Source organism: Ruditapes philippinarum, unplaced genomic scaffold (assembly GCF_026571515.1).
Source record: "Ruditapes philippinarum isolate M1 unplaced genomic scaffold, ASM2657151v2 ctg14378_1_1_1_1, whole genome shotgun sequence".
Classification (NCBI taxonomy): domain Eukaryota; kingdom Metazoa; phylum Mollusca; class Bivalvia; order Venerida; family Veneridae; genus Ruditapes; species Ruditapes philippinarum.
In genome coordinates, this window is record NW_026858489.1 from 964 (window position 1) to 24,967 (window position 24,004).

The 24,004-nt window shown below is 33.2% G+C and overlaps 1 protein-coding gene across 1 annotated transcript; it reads right to left on the bottom strand.

Moving 5' to 3' along the window:
• Positions 1–343: 343 nt before the first annotated feature.
• On the bottom strand, positions 344–23,689 carry LOC132753322 (uncharacterized). Its single transcript, XM_060743763.1, has 5 exons — positions 23,649–23,689; positions 20,912–21,189; positions 1,850–2,109; positions 694–763; positions 344–485 (listed from the first exon to the last, which is right to left on the bottom strand). Exons 2-5 carry the CDS (start codon positions 21,082–21,084, stop codon positions 344–346), a joined length of 645 nt encoding a protein of 214 aa, XP_060599746.1. The 5' UTR covers positions 21,085–21,189; positions 23,649–23,689.
• Between the last annotated feature and the right edge of the window lie 315 nt (positions 23,690–24,004).

Consider the following 24,004-nt stretch of genomic DNA (forward strand, 5'->3'; position numbering starts at 1 on the left):
TGAAAATAAAAATGCAAAGGTGTGAAACAATATATGAAAATAATCATGACATATTACATATTTTATAAGTGAAAAAAAAAAACAGCCCAAAGAAAGTAAGTTTATAAATAAAGAAAATAAGTCTTAAACAATGTAAAGGTAGTCATGCATTTAAGAAAAATAGAATTCAAACCATGTAAAAATAATACCTCAAATTTGAAGAGTTTCATAAGAGTACTATTTTCTATGTCTACAAGAGTTACTACCCTTTTGCTGGGTAGGGAACTTTCCTCAATGGTGGAGAGTGACTGGAACTCTCCAAAGATGAAGTACAATGTTTGTGATGACTCCAATAGAGCTTTCACTAGGGAGGAACAGAATCTGTTGAACTGTCTAACAATCTTTCTGGCGACTGACTTGTACGCTCGTATAAACTTTCTGATGTCATGTCATCACTTAAAGGTTCAACACCACTATCTAAATCTTCTTTTGCTTTTACTTCTTCACTAACATCAGGATTAGTAACATTTTCAGAATTGTCTTTAGCTGTCTCATTATTTCCACCAATCTCCTTTATTGCCAACTATATCTGCCACCTTTTCAACCACTGTCTTTAGGTTCCACTATTTTTGGTGTAGGCTTAAGAACACTAAATTCCAATTTTGGAGCGTTGCTCTTTGGTTTGTATTCTAAGAGAAGGAGGGGTGAAGTAACTTTGTCTTATAATCTTGTCTCTTTTCTACAGCAGACGTTGATCTCTGTAGGTCTGTCAGATTGGGGTCTCCTGAAAGTAAAGTACAAATGTATAAGATAACATCATGTTTTGAAAAAGCAAAGAAAAAAAACATCATAAAAATTTAGATACCTTTTTTTTTTTTTTTTTTCTGATTTTTAAGTCACATCATAATTGTAAAGGACATACAAGGATTATACAGGAAGATGTGAGATGCTTTCCAAGATACCAATTTTCGAAGTACGCTGTTTAACCATCGTGAGTAAAACTTATGACAAATAAACTATAATTGTAATTAACAAAAATATATACCATAATAAAATCATCCTTGCTTTTTTCTAAACATTCCTCAACACCTTTTAGTCTATTCCAAAAATCTCAACACAACATTGAGACTCTTCAATTAATTAAGTAGATATTTTAATCCGTATACATACTTCATATAGGATAGACACTTTAGAATATATTATCAATCAAATCATAGTTATAAGATTGACACAACTACAGAAATTCCTTTGCAACAATATTTTTTTCTATCCCGTCAATTTATTAAACACATAATAGTAATGAAGTTATAACATAAAGATTTTATATCGGCCCAACATGCAATTTTATTAATTTCCTTGTTACTAATTGTCAGACTTATTCCAAAGAATAATATGTTTTTTACACATTTATTTTGTAAAAGCCAAAAAAAAAAAAATGACTTTTTGTATAAATAAATATAATATACATGTACATGATCTATAAGTAATTGCACAATACATTAAAGGCTTGTCACAAGGATATCTTTTACATATAGGGAAAGAATATTCATTCACTGGCTTATCCAAACAATTCTACTTGAATATTTGAATAGTACTTTAAGAAAACTATGTTAAATTATATTTATTAAACAATTTACTATACTTCTAATAAAATAAGGAAGAAAATCAATTCACAAATTATATTCTTTTATCAATAACTACCACTCGTAAATTTTTTGACGATTTTTTAAAATGCCTGAATATTGTTTATATCAATGCAAAAACTAAGGAGTTATAAAAGCTTAGCCCAATATAAAAACGAAAGGCCAGTTCAAGCAAATGTATGCATGTTTTTAGGTGTCTAGAAAAAGAGGTGTAGAAAAAGACCTACCAGAAGGGGAGTTAATTATGATTTCATGAGGCATAACTCCTGATGCTGTTGCAATGGTGAAGGATTTTGGTCTGCTAGGTGTATCAATGTCCTCGATCACTAACAAAGGTCGTGAGAGTGTGGGGGAACCACCGCTCACTGTGGCACGCCGCTGTTTTGGGTCGGACTGGACCGGCAAAGTGAACTGTGTAAAAAATTGTGGAGATTCAGAACCGCCTGCGGAAAACATCATTGTCAGTATCGTTACATCATTTGTCTCTCTGAAAATATACAAACATATACATAATATACCATCAGAATGTAAAAGTCAAATCTTAATAGTTTTTTGTGATATAATATAAGAGCCTTCATATCAAATGGTACAATTCAGCATCATTCAAATAAGTTTTATATGCTAAGTTCTCTATTTAAAGATGTAACAGAGGATAGTCAACATCATTTCCATTAATCACCACAAATATTGGTATTCTTTTTAAAAAACACATGTACATTGTAAATTATTTTGTATCATTTGAATAACCTCTTCCTGGAAAAGCTGTGTAGGTTTGAAACTGCAGATTATTTGAAGATTTCAGGACATAACTGACTTTAACTAAAGAATCAACAGCAAATCAACGACATGGCTGGACTTCATGCTTAGTTTAACACTGCTGACAAAGGCCTGCCATGGCCTTAAAGATTTAAACCTCCTCATAATATACTTAAATTTTCAAATAACTCTTAAGAAAATATAGAACTTACAATTAAAGGTAGACTAGCAACACAATATTCAGCCTGTTAATAGGCATAAATTAATTTGAAAAGCATTCTCCTAGGGATTCTTAAGAATTTCAATCTTTTCAAAACTCTTGCCATTTATCTGGTTTGTTTAGACTTTATCAAAAGTTTTATAATTGCATTTTTTTGTATTATATATATATATATATATATATATATATATATATATATATATATATATATATATATATATATATATATATATATTATATATATATATATATATAAAAATGTATCCATCTATTGCAATTGTGGCATGTTTAATTAGTATAAAACCAGTTGCAATGAAACAGTAACTTTCTAAACAACATATTTAGAACAGTTTTATAGAATAAATTCACATATAATTTACGTTATCTTAAAAAGGGATATTGAATGTCAACACACTATTAATTTACACTTGTTTGAATAGTTAATGATAACGTCAACATAGCCCCTGTAAATATAAATGAGGAAGTTTATGAATAGATCAAAAAGATAAGATTATAGATGTGTAGCATAAATACAGCCAAGGTTCATCTGCTTTACATACTTTATAACACATAAAAGCTGCTATCCAAAGTACAGGACTAAAATAAATAATATCCCTTACAGACACAGATACAGGTTTTTTTACCAGACAGGGTCCCAAAATTTTAACAACCGGTAAATTAGCATATATGACAATACGGAACAATTCGGAACACAAATAAATATCAATAACTAGTTTTAAGTTTTGCAAAACATTTTCTACACACTTAGAAAGAAGAACTAGAAATGTGTCATCATGCCACGGATGCCCCCGCATGCAGCCAAAATTTCAGATGTTATAATATTTAGTTCCAAATTTGTTTGCACAAATTATTTTTTTCATTTTAAGTTCAAAGCCCTTAAAACTTTTCAATGTTAACACAAACCATTTCCATACAATGTTTAAGGCACTGAAATTATTCAGTCTTAACCTTTTAAAAATAGCATATTTCATATTTGTAGCCAAAATAATGGCTACATACATTTCCACAAAAGTATGAGTGCTGAAACTGAAAGTTCAAAATTTTTCCAACATTCAAGAAAGATAAGTTTGTCCAAAATCATTGAACCACGACCAAATTCAAACTTAAACTGCTTATTCCTAAGATGTATCTATATTATTTTCAAAGTGAAAGGGACATAACTCTGCCAAAAATCATCGAACCATGACCAAATTCCAACTTGACCTGCCCATTCCTTTGACATATCCATATGTCAAATTTGAGTTGAATATGTAACACTGTTGGGTAGATAATGAAAAGAAACTGTAAATTTCATATTATTTTCAAAGAGAAAGGGGCATTACTCTGCCAAAAATCATTGAACCATGACCAAATTCGAACTTGGCCTGGGCATTCGAAAAACATATCCATATGTCAAATTTGAGTTGAATGTGTTGTACCGGTGGGGAGATAATAAACGGAAACTGAAAATTTCATATTATTTTCAGTGAAATGTGAAAGGTGCATAACTCTGCCAAAAATCATTGAACCATGACCAAATTTGAACTTGACCTGCCCATTCCTTTGACATATCCATATGTCAAGTTTGAGTTGAATGTGTTGTACCGTTGGGGAGATAATGAACGGAAACTGAAAATTTCATATTATTTTCAAAGTGAAAGGGGCATAACTCTGCCAAAAATCATCGAACCATGACCAAATTCTAACTTTACATGTATTTTATTATGACATATCCATATGTCAAATTTGAGTTGAATGTGTTGTACCATTGGGGAGATAATGAACGGTAACTGAAAATTTCATTTTATTTTCAAAGTAAAAGGGGCATAACTCTGCCAAAAATCATTGAACCATGACCAAATTCGAACTTGACCTGTATTTTAGCATGACATATCCATATGTCAAATTTGAGTTGAATGTGTTGTACCGTTGGGGAGATAATGAACGGAAACTGAAAATTTCATATTATTTTCAAAGTAAAAGGGGCATAACTCTGCCAAAAATCATTGAACCATGACCAAATTCGAACTTGGCCTGGGCATTCCAAAAACATATCCATATGTCAAGTTTGAGTTGAATGTGTTGTACCGGTGGGGAGATAATAAACGGAAACTGAAAATTTCATATTATTTTCAGTGAAATGTGAAAGGTGCATAACTCTGCCAAAAATCATTGAACCATGACCAAATTTGAACTTGACCTGCCCATTCCTTTGACATATCCATATGTCAAGTTTGAGTTGAATGTGTTGTACCGTTGGGGAGATAATGAACGGAAACTGAAAATTTCATATTATTTTCAAAGTGAAAGGGGCATAACTCTGCCAAAAATCATCGAACCATGACCAAATTCTAACTTTACATGTATTTTATTATGACATATCCATATGTCAAATTTGAGTTGAATGTGTTGTACCATTGGGGAGATAATGAACGGAAACTGAAAATTTCATTTTATTTTCAAAGTAAAAGGGGCATAACTCTGCCAAAAATCATTGAACCATGACCAAATTCGAACTTGACCTGTATTTTAGCATGACATATCCATATGTCAAATTTGATTTGAATGTGTTGTACCGTTGGGGAGATAGTGAACGGAAACTGAAAATTTCATATTATTTTCAAAGTAAAAGGGGCATAACTCTGCCAAAAATCATCGAACCATGAACAAATTCGAACTTGACCTGTATTTTATCATGACATATCTATATGTCAAGTTTGAGTTGAATGTGTTGTACCGTTGGGGAGATAATGAACGGAAATTGAAAATTTCATATTATTTTCAAAGTAAAAGGGGCATAACTCTGCCAAAAATCATCGAACCATGACCAAATTCGAACTTGACCTGTATTTTCTCATGACATATCCATATGTCAAGTTTGAGTTGAATGTGTGCAACCGTTACTAAGATAATGAACGGAAACTGATGATGACGGAATGACAGAATGACGGAAGGACGGAACAGGGTAACACTATAATGCCCCGGCCATTACATGGCGGGGGCATAAAAATGGCAAGAACCCTATATTATGGTCCTTACCTGTTTTTTTATTGTAATTTTTCTTTAAGTTTCCTTATTTAAGTCTTATTAGCTAATGGTCATATGGCCCAAATTAATTGCGGAGGAAAACCTCAGGTGCAACATTTTACCCACAAATGTACTGGCACCAGAATAAATCTACTGACCTTCCCTATACTTATATGAATAAGATTTCTAAAATAAAAGAATTCAGCTTCTGCAGCGGGATTGATTTGAATTGTATTGTACTATAGTGTCAGCTTCTTTAACCAATCAGCCATTTTGTTTTTACTAATTAGTTACTTAAACCAATAGTAACTGTAAAACAAACTTAAACCTAGGCACCAAATCCAAAAAGAATACACATGTAAATATCATCCAGTAATCTATGAGGCAATAATTCTTCAACAAAATCACTTATAATAATTGCATTTAAATCATTTATTAAAAGCTTAAAATCCCATCTGTACAATAATGTACTAAAATTCCCTTTATTTTCATCATTCAAAAGTAATGTAAATAGAGAAATCCAAATGAGATGTATAAAATTTATCGAATATATTTCTATACTTATTTAAGATATAAGAAAGATGTATTTAAGATAACCACTATTAAGAGGTATATACCTATAAATCTCACATGCCTTCACTAAATATCAACAACCAATACATCCACCTTGCCCTTGTCAATTCACTACTGTTTCATACATATATAAACATATACGTCATATTGCTCTTGTTCTAATACATACATACCATTCACAATCTCAAAACAAAATGTACATCCAAATACCATTTTAGATCCGTAACCTAGATACCAGTATAAATCTCCAAATATTTCCTTTCCTGATACAGCATCTACTTGGTGAAAATACTCAATTTTACAAAAAATTCCCCCCCCCCTATATAATTTAGATTCTTAGAGTTTATAAACAACAACACTTAAAAGTAAAAACATGGTGGTATCAAAGATTGTGAATCTTGTTTGTACATTACTGGACTCAACTTCCTAGTCCCTGCACAGTATGTGAATATAGCCATCACCAATACCCATCATAAAAGTGAGGAATATACTGCAATGAATTATCAAGCTAGCTTTACCCTGTTATTTAAAGCAAGTCATTAATATTTCTAAAACAGTCAGCACTTAAAATGCCTTTTTTTTCTTATCTACCATAAAAATGTAAATAAATTTACAAGTTTTAGCTAATACAAGATGACAAGAGGATAGTTTATCTCCATCAGTTAATTACAAATTCCCCTTGCTATCAAACATGGCCAAATTAACTAATTTGATATAAACATATACCCTAACTTCCTGAATGGGGAAAATCCCTTACATCCCTTTACTTTAGCTGTGAAAAAGTTGTGATTCAATGGTTTTTTTAATAATATTGTTATTTATTCAGGCTCTTTTATGTCAAATACAATATGTAAACTACCAATACACTACAGTCTGATCTTTAAGTTTTGAAACTTTGCAAAATAAGTGCAAAAAAAAAATATAAAAAATAAATAAATAAATAACGTGAAGTGACATACTGGTACATATACTTTAAATACGCCTACTTTTAAGACCAAGAACATATAAACTATGAAGTATAATCTTAATTATTTTAGCCAAACTTTTTTGTCAAACATTCTAGCAAAACCTTATTAATTAATGCAGCCCACCTTCATTATTTCCTCACAAACGATCTCCAAACCAACTAGACCTATCACTGAAGGTGATTAATACCCCCACCAGCAACTTTTTGAAAAATAAGTAGTCTGAAGAAAAATTTCAACACAAACTATCAACTGTGTACAAAGAAATATTTCAATTAATTGTAATCCCAACTGGGGTCTCCAAATAAGCTTGCTTTGCACAAAGTTTGATTACAATATCTCATTCCGAACTCTAGTTATTGTCCCGGAAACCATTTTTCTATTTTTAGGAATGGTGACTTTGACCTTGACCCCAGGGGTCAAATGCAATACCAACCCAGGTCTTCATATAAGCTTGCTATACACAAAGTTTTGATAACAATATCTCATTCCTAACTCTAGTTATTGTCCGGAAAACCATTTTTTCTATTTTTTAGTAACGGTGACCTTGACCCCCAGGGGGTCAAAAACAATTACCCCAGGTCTTCATATAAGCTTGCTATACACCAAGTTTGATTACAATATCTCATTCCTAACTCAAGTTATTGTCCGGAAACCATTTTTCTATTTTTAGTAACGGTGACCTTGAACCTTGACCCCAGGGGTCCAAATGCAATACCAACCCAGGTCTTCATATAAGCTTTGCTATACACCAAGTTTGATAACAATATTCATTCCTAACTCTAGTTATTGTCCGGTAAACCATTTTTTCTATTTTTAGTAACGGTGACCTTGACCTTAGACCACAGGGGGTCCAAATACAATACCAACCCAGGTCTTCATATAAGCTTGCTATACACCAAGTTTGATTACAATATCTCATTCCTAACTCAAGTTATTGTCCGGGAAACCATTTTTCTCTATTTTTTAGTAACCATGACCTTGACCTTGACCCAAGGGGGCCCTAAATGCAATAACCAACCCAGGTCTTCATATAAGCTTGCTATATGCAAAGTTTGAATAACAATATCTCATTCCTAACTCTAGTTATTGTCCGGAAACCATTTTTCTATTTTTTAGTAACGGTGACCTTGACCTTGACCCCAGGGGGTCCAAATACAATACCAACCGGAGTTTCCACATAAGGTTTGCTATATACCAAGTTTGATTACAATACCTCATTCCAAACTCTAGTTATCGTCCGGAAACCATGATGTGGACCGACCGACGGACCGACCGACCGACCGACCAACCGACCGACCGACCGACCGACAAGCTGACTCCTATATACCCCCCCTAAACTTCGTTTGTGGGGGTATAATAAAGTACACAATGACCATGCCAAATATTGAATAATAACAAGTGTACAGGTTTATGGACTACTGAATGAACAAGCAAAATACATATCTTCTGAATAAGACAAACCATACTGTATAATTACCAATGGACAAGTAATAATTCCCACATAAAAATGTTAACTATTGACCTATCAACTATCAATCAGTCTGTTAGAAAGTGGTATAATAATATAGGTACACTGAATTAATGAATTGATTTGATACAATAGTATCATAAAATCACTTTTGTTTTTACTGAACTTCATAAAACAAGATGCCAAAGGGCAACATGTCGAGCCCACTGTCAAATCTGACCTTGAGGTATGACCTACTTAATCGGGCGCCCGGCATGCTATCTCATGATGTTGAACATTTGTGCCAGGTTATTTGAAATTCCACGTTATGATATAGACATTCTATTTGAGACAATTGTTTTGCATCTGACCTTAAAGTATGCCCTTGACCATTGACCTTGCTACAACGTAACACGGTTCTTGCACACAACATGCTATCTCATTATTTCATTACATGCTTTTCGGTGGTTTATAGAAATATATCAGTGATATAAAATGGTAATTTCACTGTTTGAAACAGTGAAATTACCACTTTGATAATTTCACTGTTTTGAATTTAAGCCCCTTACGTTTTTCGTAAATCCGGTGCACATACTGGGAAACCAATTAAAACGTGACGCGTAAATGACGTCACTTATTTTATTATTTGGCGCGCTTTTATTCAGTTTAGGTTTAAAATGTTTTTTAAAACTTTTCTTTCATATAAAAAAAAAGAAAATTTTTTTTTTTTGTAGATTGAAATATTTTACCTTGTGAACCAAAAAGTTATTTTTCACTCGGGGGCGGGCCCCACTCGAAAAAACCCCTTTTGGGGCTCACTCGGTGAAATATATTGGTTTAAACATATTTATTTAAGCTTGATTGCGAAACAAGTTCTTGCAACTTATATTAATCACTTTCGAGTCCGCTTCCTGGAACCAACCAGTACTGGTGTCATATGGAGAAACATGGTCGTGACCCGAGTATATTCCGATCTTACACTGAACTAAACAAATATCCTCTATATAAACATTGTGCTAACTTAGTTATTTGAAATTCTGCCTATCAAATATCAATGATAGAGCTATGACTCGGACAAGTATATATGGACAGATGCATTCACTAACACACATATGCATGTATATACACTGAACTGCTATTAAGACAACTATGTCAACATCCTCACAAGCAGGCTCCACAAAAATAAAACTGCATCACTTTCAAGTATGATGAAAAGGATTTTTTTGTTTGACATTTTAAGTGTGTCTTAAAAATAAACATTTTTTGTATCATTGCTATGCATATTTATTTTATGCATGTAAAGGAACACTTCCTGCTCTCCATTCCCTGTTTTAAACATTTCAGACTATAACAAAAATTCTAGTCATTATTTCTATAAAATAAAACAAGAGGGCCATGATGGCCCTGAGGTCGCTCACCTGTATATAGCCCCCCCCCCCCCGGGCCAATTTTTACCCAAGGGCTTTTTTTTGAACAGACTTGGTACACACCCATAAAAAGATGTTTCATGCTAAACATCTAAGTTCTAGCTCATTGGGTTTTTTAAAAGAAGATTTTTTAAGTTTTTACTATACACATATAGTTAAAAACAATGACACCCCAGTTTTGACCCCCGGGCTTTTATTTGAACAAACTTATTTACTTAAAGATGTTTCATGTATAATATCTAAACTCAAGCTATTTGGGTTTTTTCAAAGAAGATTTTTAAGTTTTTGCTATACACATATAAGGAAAATCAATGACCCCCGGGGCGGGCCAGTTTTGACCCCAGGGCTTTTATTTGAACAAACTTGGTATACATTCAATAGAAGATGTTTCATGCCAAATATCTAAGCTCTAGCTTTTACAGTTCTTTAAAAGAAGATTTTTTAAGTTTTTACTATATGCATATAGGGAAAATCAATGACCCCCCGGGCCGAGGCCAATTTTGACCCCAGGGCTTTTATTTGAACAAACTTGGTAGACACTCACTAGAAGATGTTTCATGCCAAATATCTTAGCTCTAGCTCTTTGGGTTCTTTAAAAGAAGATTTTTTAAGTTTTTACTATATGCATATAGGGAAAATCAATGACCCCCTGGGGCGGGGCCAATTTTGACCCTAGGGCTTTTATTTGAACAAACTTGGTAGACATTCACTAGAAGATGTTTCATGCCAAATATCTAAGCTTTAGCTCTTACGGTTCTTTAAAAGAAGATTTTTAAGTTTTTACAATATGCATATAGGGAAAATCAATGACCCCCCGGGGCGGGGCAAATTTTGACCCCAGGGCTTTTATTTGAACAAACTTGGTAGACACTCACTAGAAGATATTTCATGTCAAATATCTTAGCTCTAGCTCTTTGGGTTCTTTAAAAGAAGATTTTTTAAGGCTCATAGGGAAGACTGGGCATGCCCAACTATGTTGCCTCTTTAAATAAAGTCTTTATTATTATTATTATTATTATTACAATATGCATATAGGGAAATTCTATGACCCCCTGGGGCAGGGCAAATTTTGACCTCAGGGCTTTTATTTGAACAAACTTGGTAGACACTCATTAGAAGATGTTTCATGCTAAATATCTTAGCTCTAGCTCTTTGGGTTCTTTAAAAGAAGATTTTTTAAGTTTTTACTATATGCATATAGGGAAAATCAATGACCCCCTGGGGCGGGGCCAATTTTGACCCCTGGGCTTTTATTTGAACAAACTTGGTAGACATTCAATAGAAGATGTTTCATGCCAAATATCTAAGCTCTAGCTTTTACAGTTCTTTAAAAGAAGATTTTTTAAGTTTTTACTATATGCATATAGGGAAAATCAATGACCCCCGGGCCGGGGCCAATTTTGACCCCAGGGCTTTTATTTGAACAAACTTGGTAGACACTCACTAGAAGATGTTTCATGCCAATATCTTAGCTCTAGCTCTTCTTTGGGTTCTTTAAAAGAAGATTTTTTTAAGTTTTTACTATATGCATATAGGGAAAATCAATGACCCCCCTGGGGGGGGCCAATTTTGACCCTAGGGCTTTTATTTGAACAAACTTGGTAGACACTCATTAGAAGATGTTTCATGCCAAATATCTAAGCTCTAGCTCTTACGGTTCTTTAAAAGAAGATATTTAAAGATTTTTCTTTCGGTTGCCATGGCAACCTGAGTTCTGCATGAAATGGAATTCTTTGAACAATCTTGATAGAGCTTCATACAAAGAGTATTCCTGCCGAGTTTCATTAACATTGGCCTTGCGGTATCATAGAAGATGTCCTTAGAATATTTAAAATGTGGACGGACGACAGACGACGGACGCCATTTGGTTGGCCATCCTAAAAGCTCACCTGCACTTTGTGCAAGGTGAGCTAAAAACCCATTAAATTCTCTTTGTTATAGAAATTTAAGGTCCATGCCTCTGAATAAATACAATTTTGCAGTATAAAAATCAAAATTTTAACAATAAATTGTTTTATTTGAGTTTTAGTATCTTTCTTCACTTGTTGGTTTGTCTGTTAAGTCTCTATAGCAGGTGAAGAGCTACAGTGTTAATGTTACAGAACCAAGTAAGATCAATATATAAAATATCTTATATCACAACTGTTCAATTAGGCCTCAGGTGTTGTAAGTTAAACAGTGGGAGGTTAGTATATGAGATATTAAAATATTGTGTTTATTTCACTGAGATTATATCTTAAACATGAATAAATGATTATTCAAAATATACTCAGGTTTTGTTGAAAGTATTCTCGGCATTCTCCTTCTATTTTGGGGAACTGTGCCTAAGAAATTTGGGGCAATTTGAGTCACAATATAAGCCAACTCAGAGTAGAAAAAATGTTTTTTGACAGACAAAACATATAATTTGGGAAAATCCTCTTCATAAATGTTTTTTTTTTGTTGTTTTTTTTTTACAAAGTATCAACTTGGCAAATAAACAATCATTCTTATGGGGTTATCTTTATTAAATAAACTGTTTATATAAATAAATTGTTTATATAATAAAAACAGATAGCTCAATTTTTAACAGATGTTTTCATGTAGTGTGTAAATTTCTAATCTAGAATTGGGAATATTTGTCCTTTGATTAGGAAATTGAAATTTGCCATTGGAAATGAGCAAGGCAGTCTGAACTTTTACATAAGTAAAAAGAGGCCTGGTAATGTACTATTATTATGTAATGTTCATGAAATGGTGACAAATATACTTTTGCAAAGTAAACTACCTAACACTAGAACAAAATAAAAGAAATTTTATCTTTGCAAAATATTTCAGAATTCACACAGTATGACAGTAAATTTGTGAATTATGTTAGCAAAACTATATCTTGCATACCAGTAATTAAGTTAAGAATAAAACATGTTTACATATCCTAAATAATCACCTATTCATGTCAGTCACAGAATTTCAAGAAAACATTAACACTATAATTTTATTATAGTATATATTCCACTTATAACAATAACTCCTCCTGTGTCTTGCATTCACTTTTAGCATGCATTTTCTGCAGTCACAACAGGGCCGGCAAAATCTGATTTTGACTTACTTGTCTGTTTTTATGTGAAGCATTTTTTAACTTGTCCATATGATAATATTTACAAAAATATTTCTCAAAAATTTTCACTTGTCCATACAGGCTGTGGGACAACCTGGGCAATACTGACAAATGATTTTGCCGGCCCTGCACAACAAATAAAATCTCCTTACTGCAGCTATTCCTATTTTGAATTTATATCATTCAGCTTTAAGTACATTTATCTCCCATGTATATTTTACACTGCAATAGCATATTCTTTATATCTTTGCATTTAACTTAAGTAAATAATCTTTACAAAATACCTGTACAACTCCACTTAAGGTAAGTTGACAAAAATAAACATCCTAAACATTAATTTATTTTGATGTTAATTAATTAAGCTGCTTCAACCACTATTTAGCATATCTAACAACAAGGCTATGATGAAACTTTTAACCATCTTTCTTACACACAATCTTTAAATATATCTACTTCCTGTTATCTTGAGAAAGGTACAAGTAAATATTAATATAAAGGCTCCCAAAAAAAGGTTCAGTGATTGGAAATAACACATGTTTGAATTGTATCAGCTCACAACATGGGGTACAATGAATTTTGTTAACCTATTGATCTACTATGTAAAATGAATGACAGAATGAATGACAAAAAGTACAAATAAAAAGCACATATTTTAATATTGGTGAGCATTGCCTTGACGGAAGTGTACTCAATTCTAGCAAAGGTGCCAAATAAATTTCATATAATTATGGTCATCTTTAACAATTTCCATCTTAAATCTACCACTGCTTTTTTGTTCAAACATGATTTATATACAACATACACAGTTCTGGAGACCTCTTTCAAATCATAAGCATTTAGTTTGAAGCATTATAGTTTAAAGTCCTTTTACTTCAATGATAAATATAAATACATAACATTTACTCTATAGAAAAAGGTTTGTTCTTTTTTCAAAAGAAAAAGATTGATATTCGAGAAATCCATAAAAATAAAACATCTTACCTAAAGATTAAGGCTCTGAATTGCAACAGATAGTGATATTACATTGTAAGCTTCCTGTGTTATTAAAGTACATGTGTGTCAATGTCCATTCCTGTCACTACTAAGGTATTTTGGTACAATGTCAAACAAATTAATGAACTTATTACTGTTTATATTTCCCACTCATCATATAACAGTCATAAAAATGAGCACACTACATGCACTTCCCATAATACAAGGTATACATACCTTTTCTTTAAAAGATATGGTAAATTAATATATTCATATGTAAAAGTGAAATTTAAAATGCACAAATTCAATTGTAATGCTTAATATAGAAATAAATATTGCCTATACCAAGGAAGTTTATGTACTGACTTTGTATTTAAATATGATTAAAAGGGCGGACATAGTTTTTAATTCATGATTGAATGTATTGTGGGTAAAAAAATGAATTTATCCAGGTTAGGTACAAAAAATGAAAAAAGATATAAAAACTATAGGATGGATAAAAGGGTGTACAAAAATTGTAGAAAAAAATTATAACACCACCTTTTTTTTTTTTTCAGGGAATTTAGGAGGCGTGGATTGTTGGATAAAGTGCCCCTTCCCGACTTACGGGTCACAATAAATCACCCAAATTTTTTTTTAAAAAAATTGGGGTTTTTTCAGCAAATAGTTTTTTTAAGTTAGTGTTTCTTTTCTTACAAATTTTATAACCGAAAAGCCCTTATTCCCCCTTTTTTTAGAGTGATGCAATCGGTGAATAGATGTTAACAAAAAAATCGCTATCAACAATCTCGGATTTGACGAATACTCGTACTTGAATTGTTTAATTTAATTTGTGATTACCAGAGTAGTTGAATACTCGCCCCAGCCGTAGGTATTGATAAGGCAAAGAGGTTTTCTCAGGTCTCGGACTCCCAAAATGAGGGTAGGTAGGTAGATAGAAATTTATATTCACTTATACACTTTTCTTTATATAATTTCATATATATAATGTAAAGAAAAGATTTTGAAAAAGTAGAAAGGCAGGCCAAACATGCATCGTTTTCAAATTAATATAAAACTTTTTAACAAACTTTCTTGTTTGTACCTTCATTAAATTTTGTATCCTTTTCAGTAAAACATCTTACTGTAGAATGACACATCTTTATGCTTATTTTTCTTTTTTTTTATTGCTTCTTCACAATTTTAGAATTCACAGTTTCAAAAGTAATAAAAAAATTTACAAAGAGAAATTTTTGTAAACCTCCCATTTATGTTTGTGCAAAATCTACATGGCAAGAAAGATAAACAGACATACCAGTACATATTATAGTGTGAACCACTTTAAATATAATGACTTTTGTACAAATATTACAGGCAAAATTTAGGTGCATGTGAACATTTACAACTTTACTCACTGTTAAGTCAATGTTCTTAATATCAAAAGTAACAGTAACTATTTGTTTAAACTTGGTTTTGAACACCTTAGTAACTATCATGTTTGCGCTGCAAGTATTGTCTGAAAATGTTAAGAAGTCCATTGAGCAAACATATTTCAGTGCTTCGTTGTATTATTTTTATCTATATCACTAGTACAAATCAATTGCTAATTACATTGTATCAAAATTATTTAAATGTTGTTTTTACCATGCACCAATGATAAGACAGAATAGCTCAGTGGAGTGCAGAGAGTTAACAAGCAGAAAGTTTGTGATTCAAGCCCACATTTTATTAAAAATGGGTCAAAGACAGAAAAGGCCGGGTTGCATATGTATACAAAATATCATGAGGCTGTGATGTTACTTAAATTTTCTACCACTGACCATTGATGTTGAAAATTTAACCAAGTCGGTAAACCTGAAGTGGATGAGCATCAGACCTCAAATGGAATCCCACAACATGGGACCACATGTCAATGCTGTGAACCACATATCAAGAGGCTGTGGTAAGTAGTTGCTGAGAAAACTGTTATGAAAATTCCTACTATTGATCATTTAAATGTCAAAAATTTAACTAAGTCGGCAAACAGGAAGTGGATAAGCGACAGACCTGAAATCGAATCCCACAGTATGGGACCATGTGTTGGTGCTGTATACCAAATATCAAAAGGATGTAATAAGTAGTTGCTAAGAAAACTATTACAAAAATTTCCTACTATTGACCATTAATTTTGAAAATTTAACTAATTTTAGTCTGCAAACAGGAAGTGGATGAGCGACAGACCTGAAATCAAATCCCACAGTATGGGACCATGTGTTGATGCTGTATACCAAAAATCAAAAGGTTGGATTAGTAGATGCTGAGAAAACTGTTACGAAAATTTCCTACCATTGACCATTAATGTCGAAAATTTAACTAAGTTGGCAAACAGGAAGTGGATGAGCGACAGACCTGAAATCGAATTCCACGTATGGGACCACATGTTAATGCTGTATGCCAAATATCAAGAGGCTGTGATAAGTAGCTGCTGAGAAAACTTTTACGAAAGTTTTTTCATTAAACAATGAATTTAATTAAATATTTATAAAAAAAAAATTTAACAGCAGCATTTATTTGTAGTCATTTACTAAAATAAACACAATTACAAGTATCATTCTATAGATATTCACGTTACATGCACTACGGCAGTAATTAAAGCCGTCCGGGTAAACGTCATCTATTTATTGACTTGCACATTTCACTTATTTCACAAGTTATTTTCTTTTTATCTTTAATAAAGACAGCAAATAAACAAACAAAATCGGTTACAACACCTCTAATGTTGCATCAATTAACCTTAATTGCCTTTATCACGATCACGAGGTGTAAAAAACATGTGTCGCTGGCTGTCACTTATTTAGAACATGTCGACCAGTGTTTGACCGAAAAGGTGTGATTTTAACTATATTTCTACCGAAGGGACCAGAGATCAGGTTCGAGAGTTCAAGCGATCGGTGTTCGAGCGATCAGAGGTAGACCAATATATATTATATAGAAATTTTGCCAGGACTGGGCAATGTGTTCCAGCGAAGGGAGGTATTTGGGCGATCCGAGTTCAAGCAAACGAAGTTTACCTGTAGTTAGTATATACATACACCCACAATGGAATAATAAAGGAACAGATAAATAGCAGGGATGATCCAGTTTTAAAATAGTATGTTCAACCAAGAGACAACATACGCAAAATAGGCATGTTAATATTTTCAGACAATAACAGTATTTGTTAGACATGGGTGATGACAGTCGGGCAAACCAATGATTCATCTTGATTAAGGGATAAGAATAACATTTGTAAAAAAATTCCTTTAGAGAGGTTTTTTGATCAGTAAAGAATTTAAAATGATGAAATAGATGCAGTCCCTCCCCCCACCCCCAGGATTTTTATTAAGTTGCCAAAATTGCCAGCATTAAAATGTTGCAAACCATTCCACTTTAACAATACGTTTTTAGATAATTTTGACATACCCTCTGTTTAATAACCAACACCAGTTATATGGTTTCAATTAAACAGTAGTAATGCAAACGTTTCAACATACAACATCACTACTGATTAGTTTAAGAAGCATGTGAATGACTTAAGTGTCAAGCTTTTGTTACAATCAAGCTTAAATAAATGAGCCACGCCATGACAAAACCAAAATAATGCATTTGTGACCAGCATGGTTCCAGACCAGCCTGCGCATCTGATCAGGATCCATGCTGTTTGCTATCAGTTTCTCTACTTGTTATAGGGTTTGTAAGCGAACAGCATGGATCCTTATCAGACTGCGCAGGCTGGTATGGATCCATGCTGATCGCAAACGCATTATGTTGGTTTTGTTATGACGCGGCTCAAATAGTAAATAAAACATTTAACACATATTTTATTCAAATAAGCTACTTAATAAAATAAGCAGCTCACTCGTAAGGGGAACAGTGGTCTCATGGTAGAACAAAGACACAGAAGTCCAAGGTCAAGTTTTAGTATATCAGCACTGTTAGTTTACTAAACAAACTTTCTTCACATCCCTTCTCTTTATCCAAGTATAAATACCATACGTGGTAGTCTGTTTTATAACTGTATTTACATAATGCTGACTATTGATAAGCAAACTGACTGAATTTCAAGGAATATTGATAGAGGGATACTTGATGTCTGATCACCAAAGATGAAGCTGTTTAGTTGGTGAATATGCCCAAGTCATGATTATTATTTTTCTAGACTATTAAATGCCTCTACTTATTGAACGATTTTATGAATGGCCATCACAAACAAATTTACACCCTTTTTTACCTAGCATTCTGCGATATTTACTCTTCAATGATCAATACACATTATGCAATAAAATGTTAGCTATGAAATTATATGCACAAAATAGAAAAGTATTAAGGTGAATATTTTTATTATAAGAAAAAATTGTGATTTTTCATTTCCATGAAGAAATTGTAATTATTCTTTATGAATAGGGTACTCTGCTTGTCTAACTTGTCAAAGATTTTGAGCCTGGTGATAGTTGTTGACTAGATGACAATATTAGCCCAACAAAAAGATGAGGATTTAAATAACAGAAGAGGGCCATGATGCTCATATGTTTATCATTGGCTAAATCAATGCTTCTGAGGGATCACACTTTATCCAGATTTAAGTTGTGTTATAAAGTTACTGTTACACAACTTTGATGTTGATACTGCAAACAATTTCTATCTAATTCAGGAATCTTTTAGGGGATCAGATTGGTTGACATATCATTGACAGCAGCTTTACATGATGTTAGGATGAATAGTTTATCCACATATACCTTAGCTTTAAGGACCTCAATGCCCCCTTTTTTTTATTCAAATTACTTTAATACCAATTACCTAAGAGTCTAGCTGGTCTAGGGCATTAAAATGTTCAGTTAAAATTTGAAAAAGAGTAAGGTTTTGTGCTAAGTGTTATTTTGTCCAAGTGTTAACCATCTTCATTAACAATTCTGATAACAATGAAGTCTAGTACTTAGTCATTATTCCAATCTAGAACTCAACAAGAACTTTACATTAACTGTCACTGTGACCTTGACTTTTGACTTAAAAATCCATAGGGGTCATCTACTGACTGTGGGCAATGCCAATATTAACAGAACTTATGACCTATTCTTTCTCAAGTTATTGATCATATAAAGATTTTACATAAATATCACTATGACCTTGACCTTTGGCCTTATTGACCCTAAATTCAGTATGGGTAATCTACTAGCCATGGGCAATGTCCATACAACGTAGCATAACATAACATACAGCCTATTCCTTCTAAAGTGATTGGTCCAACAATGACAACATGATGTACATAGAATGATCTTCTGGTGATATAAGCTGTTTGCATGACTGTTCAAATCAAATAAAACATATATAATATATAAACAAGAAACATGGCAATGCCATGAAACCAGGTTTTCAATTATCACCATTGTAGATAAATATGTTGTATTTGAAATACAAATACAAGCAACAAACAATGTAACTATGTGCGATGTAAAACATGAATAATGTAGGAGGAATTGCCACAGAAGAAGTGTTCACTATATATTCTGTATAAGGAAAAAAAACAAAGGGCCATAATGAGGTCAAAAATAATCCAATCACAAAACCCTGACAATATGCGCCAGGGAACTTGATGACAAAGCTTCTGTGAAAGTTTGAAAAAAATTCATTGAGAAATGTATGACGAGTTCAACACAGAAGAATTTGTTCACTTTATGTATAGTGATAATTCTGTATAAGGAAAAAAACAAACGGCCATAATTAGGTCAAATATTATCCAAATCACAAAACCCCGACAATATGCGCCAGGGTACTTGATAACAAAGCTTCTGTGAAAGTTTGAACAAAATCCATTGAGAAATGTAGCAGAAGTTCGTTAGTGCACAGTAGAAATTGTTCACTATATGTTCTGTATAAGGAAAAAAAAAAACAAAGGGCCATAATTAGGTCAAATTTTATCCAATCGCAAAACCCCCACAATAAGCCCCATGGGCACTTGATGACAAAATTTCTGTGGGAAAGTTTGCGTCAAAATCCATTGAGAAATGTAGGATGAGTTGCGCACAGAAGAAATTGTTTCATTATATATTCTATATATCAGGAAAAAAAAACAAAGGGCCATAATGTAGGTCAAATATTATCCCAATTGCAAAAACCCCCATAATATGCACCAGGGCACTTGATGAAAAAGCTTTCTGTGAAAGTTTGGTCCAAAATCTGTTGAGAAATGTAGGAGGAGTTGCGCAAAGAAGAAAATTATTCACTTATATTCTATATGAGGAAAAAAAAACAAAGGGCCATAATTAGGTCAAATATTATCCAATCGCAAACCCCGACAATATGCGCCAGGGCACTTGATGACAAAGCTTCTGTGAAAGTTTGGTCAAAAATCCGTTGAGAAATGTAGAAGGAGTTGCGCACAGAAGAAATTGTTTACGGCCCGCCTGCCCGCCCGCCTGCCGACATACCTCAATCTAAAACCAGTTTTTTCCTTCGTAAAACCTGGTTAAAAACCAAAGTAATTTAACACTATAATTCAAACGTACAAATGGGATTTTTACTCCTGAAGTATACCAAATATGCCATTTTCCCATGCAAATCCATACTGCTTACATAATATACTGCTAGTGAGTGGACATGAAAATTACTGTACAGATGGACCCATTATCCTTCAGACAACATGCCATCACAAAAGCTCACCCCATTACAGTCTGTCAGTCTGAAAAATCACTGACTCTGACCAAAAATCTGTTTTTTGACTAAATGTCAGAATGTATCTCAGTAGTTTGCCATGGATTTGGCAAAGGAAAAAAAACAGTTTGTAGTATTAGAATAAAATATAACATACTTTGGTGAATCCAGTTCCTCTGTCTCTTCATTACTAGGTACTGTGTTGACAAACTCTTGTAGAGAGGGTCGTAGTTGTTTTGCCTCGCCATTCTGTGACCTTCTCTTCTTTATTGACTTAGGTAGAGTGGAGAAATCTGTTGTATGTTTGTTTATCATGTTTGGCCTCTTCATCTGTCCGTAAGGGCTAATATGACGTGGACGCTTCTTCAATAATAAAATGACCTCCTTAGGATTTTCTTTCAACAGACTAACAAGTTTTGTCAGTGACCACCCTGCCTAAAATGTCAAATATAAATAGTTATAAAATAATTATTGATAGCTCTTTTAATTGAGTTAATTTATAGACAAAGCATTCTAGTAGATAATTCAAACAAAAAACATCTGTAAGCTGAACACTTAAGATGATTACAACTAGTATTATCTTCTGACAACAAAGGCACTATTTCTTAACTGAAACATGGACATCATAATGTTAGATTAGATAAACAAGAGGGCCATGATGGCCCTGAAGTCGCTCACCTGTATATAGGCCCCCAGAGTGGGGCCAGTTTAAACCCCAGGGCTTTTATTTGAACAAACTTGGTAGACACCCATTACAAGATGTTTCATGCTAAACATCTAAGGTCTACCTCGTTGAGTTTTTTAAAAAATGATTTTTTTTAAGTTTTAAACTATACACATATAGTTCAAAGCAATGACACCCTAGGGCGGGGCCAGTTTTGCCCCAGGATTTTTTTTTAACAAACTTGAAGACACTCACTAGAAGATGTTTTATGCATAATATCTAAACTCTAGCTATTTGGTTTTTTTCGAAAGAAGATTTTAAAAGTTTTTGCTATACACATATAAGGAAAATCAAATGTCCCCCTCGGCAGGGCCAATTTTAAACCCTAGGGCGTTTATTTGAACAAACTTTGAAGACACTAACTGGAAGATGTTTCATGCTATATATCTTAACTCTAGCTATTTGGGTTTTTTTCAAAGAAGATTTTTTTTTTTTTTGCTATACACATAAATAAAATCAATGACCCCCGGGGCAGGGCCAATTTTGACCCCAGGGCTCTTATTTGAACAAATTTGGTAGACAACCATTAGAACATGTTTCATGCTAAATATCTAAGCTCTAGATCTTAAGGTTCTTTAAAAGAAGATTTTATAAGTTTTTACTATATGCATATAGGGAAAATCAATGACCCCTGGGGCCGGGCCAATTTTGACCCCAGGGCTTTTATTTGAACAAACTTGTTAGACACCCATTAGAAGATGTTTCATGCTTAATATTTTAGCTCTAGCTCTTTGGGTTCTTTAAAAGAAGATTTTTTAAAGTTTTTACTATATGCATATAGGGAAAAACAATGACCCCCGGGGTGGGGCCAATTTTGACCCCAGGGCTTTTATTTGAACAAACTTGATAGACACTCACTAGAAGATGTTTCATGCCAAATATCTTAGCTCTACCTCTTTGGCTTTTTTAAAAGAAGATATTTTAAGTTTTTTCTATCTGTTGCCATGGCAACCAGAGTTTTGCATGGAATTAAATTCTATGAACAATTTTTAAAGGTGACCACCAAAGGAACATTCCTGTGAAGTTTGGATGAAATTGGCTCAGCGGTTTATGAGGAGATGTCATTTTAAAGTAAAAGTTTACGACGCCGGACGGACGAAAACGCGATCACAAAAGCCTCACCCTCCGTCACTTTGTGACAGGTGAGCTTAAAACAAGAGCTGTCCGTAACAGCGCGCTCGACTTTTTTATGCCTTGCCAATAAAAAAAAGTTTTTGCAAGTAAAAGCAATACAAGAATCTCTGTATTTTTAAAGTGAACAATGGCCATGAGCATTAAGATATTTAGTGACAGTTAAGGGCCATAATTCAAATAAAATCTTTGACAGAAAATTACCTTCTCCTGGACATGTTTGGGAATCATGATTGTAAACAAGTATTCCAACTTTCAAATTAATATCTCAAACAGTTCAGTCAAAAAAGTGGACTGGTACTAAAAACTTAACCAAGATTCTAAGTCGATAAAAGGCCTTAATTTTTAAAACAAATCCTTGACAGAGTTACCTTCTCTTGCGTACAGATGGGGGTAATGATGTGAAATAGCATTAAAAGTTTCAAAGCAATATCTCAAAGGGTTAAGGCAATAAGTGGATTTACCCATATTCAATGTATTTTCTAAGTCAAAAAGGGGCATAATTCTGTCAAAAAACCTTGACAGAGTTATGGTCCTCTTGTCTGTTGATGAAGGTCGTGATGGTAAACAAGTATGGTCAGTTTCAAAGCAATACCTCCAATGGTTTTGAAATAAAGTGAGGTGGTACAAAAAACTTAACCAAGCTCAAAATACACTTTCATAAGTCAAAAAGGGCCATAATTCTGTCAAAAACCTTGACAGAGTTATGTACTACTTGTCTGATAGATAATGGAGTAATATGATGGTGAACAATATGGTTAAGTTTCAAAGCCATACTTGTAATACTTCTGAAATAAAGTGGGGTGGTACGAAAAACTTAACCAAGGTGTGACGCCAACGCCGACGCCGACGCCGGGGCGAGTAGGATAGCTCCCCTTTTCATAGAAAAGTCGAGCTAAAAAGGAACAAGTATGGTAATACTTTGAGCAAATGCAATTTATGAACGTTAACTAGTTTTTCTATTGAACTGTTCTTAACCAGTAAACTTTAATATGCAGTCTAATGCTATATCTGTCCAGATTAAAGGGAGATAACTTACCACAATTTGACTATTGACCTGTATCACCTCGTCTCCTTTCTCATTTTACCACATAAATACTGCTTGGTGACTGAAAATAATCAAGTTAATTACTTATCATAAGAATATGAATTTAATAAAATTTTAATTTGCTTACAAACTTGAATGTTGCCTTCTGATGTTGGCCAAAATTCAAACTTCTTAAATATGTTTCTAATACTTCTTGATATAGTTAAATCCTGAAGTTATGACTGTTTTGTAATAAAACTTCAACCAGTTTTTCAGAATATGTAGGCTCTTGACCTCAGCAAGAAGCTCCGAATACTAATGTTGTATAAACCTGTTTCGCTGCCAATTCTGCCAGTTTCTCAGATTGA